Source organism: Gekko japonicus, unplaced genomic scaffold, assembly GCF_001447785.1.
Source record: "Gekko japonicus isolate JY-2015 unplaced genomic scaffold, Gekko_japonicus_V1.1 scaffold3911, whole genome shotgun sequence".
NCBI lineage: Eukaryota > Metazoa > Chordata > Lepidosauria > Squamata > Gekkonidae > Gekko > Gekko japonicus.
The window spans coordinates 59,912-69,802 of record NW_015160344.1 but is presented as its reverse complement, the minus strand read 5'-3'; the positions used below and the strand labels follow the sequence as shown (position 1 = coordinate 69,802).

Sequence of the window (9,891 nt, the reverse complement as noted above, 5' to 3'; positions counted from 1 at the left end):
TTTAAAGCTGCTGCATAATTCAGTGCGGTTCTACTACGTACGCTTTAGGTGCCTCCCTACATAATTTAGACCCGGAGTGGAAGGCGTCTCGGCAATGATTATTTTCCATGCTGCATCAAGATAACGTATATTAGCAAGTCTGTCGGTTCAGCTTATCTTCACCCGCCCGGCTTGGGGAAGTGTTACCTGCAAGATGGCTCCAGCATATTAGCAGAGTGTTCGCATTTCCCGTGCCTACAGAAGCCGCTAAAATGTTCTGGACAAGGAGTGTAGATCCCCCGGGCGCTCTCCTCCAATTTGTTCGCGTTCTCTGGAAGGAAAGGTGAAAAGAAAGTCAGCATGCAAATGTTTCACAAGGTGAAGAAAGGGGAAAACAAATATACACACACAGAGAATAAGCTCCTGCCTTATCACTCCGGTGGACTCTGTGTTAGGGGTGCCAGTCTCCAGGTGGGACCTGAGGATTCCCCCTGAATTACAGCTCATCTCCAGATGACAGAGATCAGTTCCCCCTGCAAAAATGGACGCTTTGGAGGGTGGACTCTGTGGCATTGCGCCCCACGGAGGTCCCTGTCCTCCCCAGGCTCCACCTCGAAATCTCCAGATGTTTTCCAACCCAGAGCTGGAAACCTTGGCTGGTACTAGGGTTGCCAGGTCCCCCGGGGGTGGGGGGTTTGCCCGCTCGATGGGCCCCTTACCCAAAAACTGGAATCAAGCACCATAAGGGTGAGAAAGAAGCCTGCGAAAGGGCCAGTATTCAAAACCTAGTTGAAACTTATAATATACGAAAATACATGCATTTATTAGACAATTCAAAACATATACGGGCCCAATGAAAGCCTCATTGAAATGTCCAAGTGGCCTGAACACCAGGGCCAATACACACGACCAGACGTGCTTCCGCCCTATCGGGGCCTTCTTCAGAAGTCAAACAGTATTGAGGTACACATAACAATATGATAACCAATAAGTGAATACTGGACCAAGACGAAGAAGATTGGATTTATACCCCGCCCTTCACTACCCAAAGGTGTCTCTGAGCGGCTTACAAACTCCTCTCCCTTCCCCTCCCCACAACAGACACCCTGTGAGGTCGGTGGGGCTGAGAGAGCTCTGACAGAAGCTGCTCTTTTTCAAGGACAGCTCTTGTCAGAACTACGGCTTGCCCAAGGTCATCCAGCAGCTGCAAGTGGAGGAGTGGGGCATCAAACCCGGTTTTCCCAGATTAGAGTCCACGCTCCTAACCACGACACCAAGCTGGAAGAGTCTGGGGAGGGAAGGATGTTCAACAGGCATATAAGACCAAAGCGGCCGTTTCATCCAGGGGATACAAGATGAAAGGCAGTGGCGCAGCAATATATGAAAACAAGGGGAGGGGAAAGGCACGTGCCCAAATTTTAACACCAATGATCAATGCATTTAATAATAGTAAGACATAGAAAGTACTCAGAACGAATTTCCCACAAACAACAGGTAGAAATTCACTGGTGAAGTTGATCACAGGTAGAAATTCACAGGTGGAGTTTTCCCACAAACCATTTGTAATATATTCAAAAAGGTCCTTGATCTGTAAGGATGTCGTCGTGTCTCTGCCAGTTGACTCCCCGGTTCTAAATCCGTTTCAATAACCCCCCCCCCACGAATCGTGCTGGATTGTTCCCTCTAAGTTGTGGAGTTTGTGAGCAAAAATTCTACTTTGTGAGCTGCTGGCATTAAAGTGGTGAGCGAGCGAGCGATTTGGCTGCTGCATAAATTAGTTTGCTCTGGAGCCCTCCTTCCTGAGCTAGGACAAAAATGTGTGAGCTGGAGGCTAAAAAACCATGAGCTGGCTCACACTAACTCAGCTTAGAGGGAACACGTCCATAAAGCATATTCAAATGCAGCAATCCTCAGTGATCCCTTCATAAGTACAATAACATAACTGTAACGTATTGAAGTGGCTTACATGAATCACCGCATTCACCTCCTATGTTACGCTTCGAGCCCGACGAAGGCTCCTTCACACTCACACGCTATTGGTTGCTCCACAACAGCGACCAATCAGAGAAGGACTAAGTCCCCGAGCAGGAAGAACTCTCATTGGTCCTTATCCGCACAACCTCATTGGTTGTTAATTGTAAATAGGCGTGGCTATATTAGCCTGGGAGCGTTTAAAAGGAGCCTAGCTCCCAATGTTAAACTGTTCTGGTTATGAATGCGTTTAAGTGCTTTTTCGTTACTTCAATAAAGCTGATTCACTTTGCTGAAATCACTCTCCGGATCTTTGTTAGCAGCGATCTAACAATAATACCATCAGCATACCAGTAACCAGTGTTTTCTCTAAGCTGAGTTAGTGTGAGCTAGCTCACAGTTTTCTAGACTCCGGCTCACACATTTTTGTCTTAGCTCAGGGAGGATGGCTCCAGAGCAAACTAATCTGTGCAAGAACCAAATCGCTCACTCACATATTTTCATGCCAGGAGCTCACAAAGTAGAATTTTAGCTCACAAGACTCCACAGCTTAGAGGGAGCGGTTGCAAGTAACTGCACTCATGACATTGTAAGCAAAATTCAATATAAAAAATGTCAATAGTGGTCACACAAATAACTCTTACCCAATGCAGAAGCGATCCTTCCTTAGAATAACTCTTACCCAAGGCAGAATTTATCATTTCTTGATCTCCACCCCTCACTTGGAAGTTGGCAACCCTCAGTGTTCGGCGACCCTTCTGGCAATGCCAGTGTAATTGCTGGCCCGAATAAAAGACATTGCTCTGCTGTTGGTTTTGGAGTTCTGGCTCACAGACCAACACAGCTGTCTGCGATGTTTACTTCCAAGAAGCGCGTGATGCTGGCATGAATCTCTGTAACTGGGCTATGCAACAAAATGATAACCAGCCAACGCTAGACGCTACACCCCTGGAGGTGACAGACTGCCACACAGAAGTCATTTTTATGGGCTCTGCACGGTGTCGGTAACTTGTGATCTAGTTCTGCGATGCCTTGCATTTTCAGCTTCAGTGCAGTGGTTAGGAGCGCGGTCTCTAGGACAGCCAGTTTGGTGTCGTGAATAGGAGCACGGACGCTAATCTGGGAGAACTGGGTTTGATTCCCCACGCCCCCACATGCAGCTGCTGGTGTGACCTTGGGTCAGTCACAAGTTTTTCCCAGAGCTGTTCTCTCAAGAGCTGTTTTCAAAAAAGCTCTCTCAGCCCCACTGGGTGTCACAGGGTGTCTGTTGTGGGGAGGGGAAGGGAAAAGAGATTGCAAGCCGCTCTGAGACTCCTTTGGGTAGTGAAGGGCAGGGTATAAATCCAATCTCCTCCTCCTCTACAAAGATTGTGGGGGAGGGAGCTGAATCATAGAATCATAGAACGTTCGAGTTGGAAGGGACCTTGCAGGTCATCTAGTCCAACCCCCTGCACTCTGCAGAAGCATAGCCGAAAGAGAGCCCTACAACATACCCGAAAGATGGTTGTCCAGCCTCCGCTTGAAAACGTCCAATGAAGGAGCCTCCACAACCTCCCAAGGCAGTCTGTTCCACTGCTCAACCACTCTTACAGTTAGGGAGTTTCTCCTGATATTTAGCCGGTATTGACTCCCTTGTAATTTCCACCCATTAGATCTAGTCTTGCAATCCGGAGCAAGAGAGAATAGATCTGCTTCATCTTCTACATGACAGCCCTTCAAATACTTGAAGACTGCAATCCTGTCCCCTCTAAGCCTTCTCTTTCCCAGGCTAAAGATACCCAACTCTTTCAGCCTCTCCTCATAAGGCTTGGCTTCCAACCCTCTCACCATCCCGGATGCCCTCTTCTGGACACGCTCGAGCTTGTCAACATCCTTCCTAAAATGTGGTGCCCAAAACTGGACACAGGTCTCCAGGTGAGGCCTGACCATAGCAGAATAGAGTGGAAAGGTAACCCTAGCCTCCACCCAAAGGAAATTGTAAAACCTTAAGCAGATAGGGTTAGGAAAAATGTTCTAGCCCTTGAGAAGTACATTTTAGTACTGATGTCTGTGAGGCCCAGGAATGAAACAGTCAGTAACTGAGCTGTGGCTCAAGTGGTTAAGATGCTGAACTGCAGGCTGTGGAAGGCCGGTAGTTCAGCAGTTCGAGACCCGAGTGTGCCGCATGACGAAGTGAGCTCCAATCTCTAGTTCCAGCTCCTGCCAAACTAGCAGTTCGAAAGCAAGAAATTATAAGTAGATAAAGAGGTACCACTTCTGTGGGAAGGGAACAGCTGCGCTGGCGCAATCACATGGACAGAATCCACCAGCAGCCCGTGGCAAACCATTTGCCAGTACTTCTGTGCAGGTATTTTTTAACCGTGCATTTTCGCGTTGGCCACGGGTGTGCTATGCCTGCCAGATGTTGCGGTGTGATCATACCCGGAAAATCCGCCCGACATTCATGGCTCTCACGCAGCAAATTCGGCGTGTGAATGGGGCCAAAATATTGCAAAAGTGCTGTTTCAGGCATGTTCCTATTTTAAGTTAAAAAAAAACCCTTTGTGTTTGCATTCTTTATAAAGTTTATATCTCTGCTACCTGGCATTACATTTTATGACGCACGTGGCCCGACAAGGTCTCGTTTATGTCTGATCCGGCCCTCATAACAAATGAGCTCGACACCCCTGCAGTAAAGCTTTGTACCAGATTATTTCAGTGAGAATTGCCTCTTTGTACACCAAACCGTGTACCAGGGCTCCACCAATCCGCTTCCTTCCCTTCCTGGTCACATGTCCCCTTTGGCTATGCTGCTTTTTTCTCAGGGAAACAACGCCTGTCCTAATCTCAAACTCTGTTTACCACAAAGAAGTGTTACCAGCGAGAATTAATATCTGTATAATTTTAATCTGCTTCATCTGCCGTAAAGTTCCTGCTTTCTTTAAAAACGAAAAGAAAAAAACGGGCTTCAGTTTGAATTATTAAATGCGATATTGTTTTCACGGTGACTTCACGATCTGCGCGGAGACGCTGCTGGACCACGGGGAGGGATCAAAACTTCAAATGACACACATAGAACCAACGCTTCAGGCCATATATCGCTCTAAAGCAGGGAAGAGAAGGACGGCATTCTTTAGCCCTGATCGGGGAACGTCAAAGGACGCGGCGTTGACCCAGATGATCTCATTTAGTCCCGTGGGGCACAGCAATATTTCTGCTTTAACTACCGCTAGCCTGAGGGCTCGGTGATTTGGAGCAAACATTGACCAAAACAACTCATAAAGATGAGCACAGTCCCAGGGACTCGGACTGGCACATTAGTTCAGATCAGTCATTCAAAAACGGCACATGTGATCTGGCAAAGCAGCATCTTGGACCGTACGGAGGACAGTGCAGATGTTTGGCTGTGCGTATGGATGTCCAGGCCGGAGCGGGCCAGAGCAATCCTGTTCCTCTCGACAGGCATTCCATGTAGGGCTGCCAGGTCTGTCTCGTCCCCCCACCCCCGGACAACAGAGGGGAATGGGGGGTAAGGTTGCCACATCTAGGTGGGGAAATTCCTGGAGATTTACGGACGGAGCTGGGGGAGGACAGGGAGCCAGTTTGGTGTAGTGGTTAAGTGCGCAGACTCTAATCCGGGAGAACTGGGTTTGATTCCCCACTTCTCCACTTGCAGCTGCTGGATGACCTTGGGCAAGCCGTAGTTCTGATAAGAGCTGTCCTTGAAAGAGCAGTCCTCGAAAGAGCTCTCTCAGCCCCACCGACCTCACAGGGTGTCTGTTGTGGGGAGGGGAAGGGAAAGGAGTTTGTCAGCCGCTCTGAGACTCCAAGTGAAGGGCGGGGTATAAATCCAATCTCTTCTCTTCTTCTTCTTCAGTAGGGTACAGGGCCACAGAGGGTGAATTATATGGCATTGTACCATGCTGAGGTCCCTCCCCTCCCTAAACTCCGCCCTCTCCTGGATCCACCCCCAAAATCTCCAGGTATTTCCCAACCCAGAGCTCGTAACCCTGTGTGACCAACTGTTATATAAGGAGAATAAGGACTGTTGCTACACCATCTGCAAAGAGCAGAACTGATTTCTGACACTAGGCCTCTCTTTGTTCAGTTCATCCACCTTCCCCCTTTGCCTTCTGCAGCTTCCTCAAAATGCGGTGAACGATTGTCTTTCTTTCAGTTGTATCTGAGGAAGTGAACTCTAACTCACAAAAGGCATTAGTCCTTAGGGTGCCACCGTTTTCTCCTGGAAAGCGAAAGTCAGACTTCTTTTCCTCTGGCAACGTTTTGTAATTACGTCAACAGCAATGCTACAGATCAGGGATGCCAGCTTCCAGGTGGGACCTGGAGATCCCCTGGAATTACAGCTCATCTCCAGACTACAGAGATCAGCTCCCTTGGAGGAAATGGAAGTTCTGGAGGGTGGACTCTATGGCACTGTACCCCACTGAGGTCCCTGTCCTCCCCGGGCTCCACCCCCCAAATCTCTAGGAGTTCCCCATCGTGGAACTGGATCAACCTTTCCCACCCATCCACTGCTGGTGGCCGGGGGGGACCTAGCAATCCTACTACAGATTAGGAGTTCAGCATGAACCAAACTGTGGCTCCATCATACCAAACAGCTTGGCCTCCAATACCAAACTCTCCAATGTTTTTGTCCGTGTGTATGCGTGTACAAAAAAGCTCCAGTGGCTCAAGTGATGCTGAACTGCAGGCTGTGGAAGGTCGGTAGTTCAGCAATTCGAGACCCGGGTTGCTGCATGACAGAGTGAGCTCCCGTCTCTAGTTCCAGCTCATGCCAACCTAGCAGTTCGAAAGCAAGAAATTGCAAGTAGATAAACAGGTACCACTTCGGTGGGAAGGGAACAGCGTTCCGCGCGCCTTGGTGTTTAGTCATGCCGGCCACATGACCACGGAAACGTCTTCGGACAGCGCTGGCTCTTCGGCTTTGAAACGGAGATGAGCGCCACAACCCTAGAGTCGGACTCGACTGGCTTTCGAGCAAGGGAACCTTTACCTTTACTATGTGTGTAAAAGTGCCATCAAGTTGCAGGCGATTTGTGGCAATCCCATGGGGTTTTCAAGGCAAGGCAATTACAGAGGTGGTTCACTATTCCTTGCCTCTGTGTAGCAACCTTGGATTTCCTTGGTGGTCTCCCATCGAATTACTAACCAGGCTCGACCCTGCTTAGCTTCCAAGATCTGACAAGATCGGGCTAGCCTGGGCCATCCAGGTAAAGGCGCCAACATTTTTATTAAGACAGGAAAGAACGATTTTAGCTTTGCTGGGTGTGCACCTGCACGGGCTTCCCTCCGCTGGAACCAAATCTAAATGGAACCGAGGCAGAAAGTCTCGAAGCCCGGTGACAAAATGCAGAGGACTGTGAAAACAGCTTTATCTGAGTCGTGTCATTTTTGGCACATTAGCAACTCTCTTGCGCTGGGATCTGGAAAAATCACCTCTAGTCAGGCTTGGCTTATTAACTTTCTGCAAGGAGCAGGGGAGAGGGAAAGTTACGGGTTTGGCACCTCTGTGGCAATGTTCCCTCTAAGCTGTGGAGTCTTGTGAGCAAAAATTCTACTCTGTGAGCTACTGGTATTAAAGTTGTGAGCAAGCGATTTGGCTACTGTATTAATTAGTTTGCTCCAGAGCCCTCCTTCCTGAGCTAAGACAAAAATGTGTGAGCCGGAGGCTAAAAATCTGTGAGCTGGCTCACACTAACTCAGCTTAGAGGGAACACTGCTCTGTGGTGGAGCTTGCCAAAGACCCAGTGAACTGGTTGCTCGATAGGGAGATGAAGTGCAAACTTCACACATAAAGAGCTCCTCTGTTGAGGTCTACGACATCTCCGTGTAATGACTTCCACTATGGGAAATGGCCCTCAAAGGCCGCTTTCCCCTTGGAAGAGGATACATTTCAATGGAGCGAGGCTGTATGTTCAGCAGAGACACTGGGAGTACTGTACCGAAGTGATGAGATTATGATTGCCAACCTCCAGGTGGTGGCTGGAGATCTCCTGCTAAATATCAGGAGAAACGTCCTGACTGTCAGAGCGGTTGAGCAGTGGAACAGACTGCCTCGGGAGGTGGTGGAGGCTCCTTTGCTGGACGTTTTCAAGCGGAGGCTGGACGACCATCTTCCGGGTCTGTTGTAGGGCTCTCTTTCGGCTCTGCTCCTGCAGAGTGCAGGGGGTTGGACTAGGTGACCTGCAAGGTCCCTTCCAACTCTTAACATTCTATGATTCTATGATTACAACTGATCTCCGGGTGCCAAAGATCAGTTCACCTGGAGAAAATGGCTGCTTTGGAAGGTGAATTCCATGGCATTATACCCCACTGAAGTCCCTCCCCTCCCAAACCCCGCCCTCCTCAGGCTCCACCTACCAAATCACCAGGTATTTCCCAACCCGGAGCTGGCAACCCTAGAGGAGAGGTTGCAAGGCTTCTACCATCGAGTTTTTGCCTGAATACCAGAGCATTACCTGGACGTCACTGGTGTGATGATGTCACTTCCTGGGTGACATATTTCTTGACTGACTACTTCAAACAAGTGATCCCTAGGACAAGGCTCATTTTAAATACCCCTGCCGTTTAAGCTGTGGTAATCGCTACTATCGAGGAACATTCCTAACCTTCCAACCCCACAAAGAGGATATTTTCATCAGTTTTTCAAAAAGAGCCCAAAAGAGGACGGACACTAAAAAAAAGAGGATATTATTATCTTCTAGGATCAATATGGACATCAATGGTAGCATCTTTGCTGAGTATTTCCAATCACAGCAGTAACAAGGCTAGGCAAGGGTGGTATTTGCCTCAGGCGCACAAAGCTGAGGGGCGCAGTAAAAGTATACCATGACTGAAATAAACCTTGTGCCATTACTCTGGTTATCTTTGTATTTACCGTTCTACCAAAATAACTACAAAAATAGCATAGGGTGTAAAAAAAGGAGGTCGAAACGAGCCAAGCAGAGTCGTATAACTGTATTTATTTCAGGTGTACATCATAAGGCCTCCAACAGACCTTCATTTTACAACAGCCCAGGGGAAAAACAGGAACAACGTGTTCCCTCTAAGCTGAGTTGGTGTGAGCTAGCTCATCGTTTTTTAGTCTCTGGCTCACATATTTTTGTCTTAGCTCAGGGAGGAGGGCTCCAGAGCAAACTAATTTATGCTGTAGGTCAATCGCTCGCTCACACCTTTAATGCCAGTAGCTCTCAAAGTAGAGTTTTTGCTCACAAGACTCCACGGCTTAGAGGTAGCATTTCTGCCCCCTGCTCAGACACGCCCAGTGAGATTCCCCAACAATGGCGAAACTAAACCACTAGGTGGCAACCACTGTCCATACATTATATAGGGGGTGCAATTCTATATTCTTGCCTCAGGAATGAAATTAACTACTTACAGCTCTGTTTCAGACTTTTCCCCAAACCCAATTACACTTTTGTCCCAAACCACATCATGTCACAGTGGAGTTCCAAAGAACACAGGCAGAGCCGCGCAACTAGTGGGAGGGTTGCAGGGTGGGGACATGGGTGCTGAACGGAGCATCTCAACATGCCTGGACACTGGGAGTGTGCTACATCACTCTAAGGGTGTACAGGTGTTATCTCCTTGAATGGGATGTCTGGACACTGGGAGTGCACTACATCACTCTAAGGATGCATAGGTGTTATCTCCTTGAATGGGATGCCTGGACACTGGAAGTGCACTACATCACTCTAAGGATGCATAGGTGTTATCTCCTTGAATGGGATGCCTGGACACAGGGTGTGTGCTACATTACTCTAAGGGTGTATAGGTGTTATCTCCTTGAATGGGATGCCTGGACACAGGGTGTGCGATACATCACTCTAAGGGTGCATAGGTGTTTCCTTGAATGGGATGCCTGGACACAGGGTGTGTGCTACATTACTCTAATGGTGTATAGGTGTTATCTCCCTGAATGGGATGCCTGGACACAGGATG

At 48.5% G+C, this 9,891-nt stretch overlaps 1 protein-coding gene across 1 annotated transcript in view; it reads right to left on the bottom strand.

Moving 5' to 3' along the window:
- Positions 1-9,891, bottom strand: part of TMEFF2 (transmembrane protein with EGF-like and two follistatin-like domains 2) — a 79,713-nt gene that overhangs the window by 12,520 nt on the left and 57,302 nt on the right. The window contains exon 5 of the mRNA XM_015417370.1: positions 187-310. Within this exon, the coding sequence (XP_015272856.1) occupies positions 187-310 (124 nt within the window). The remainder of the gene's footprint in view (positions 1-186; positions 311-9,891) is intronic.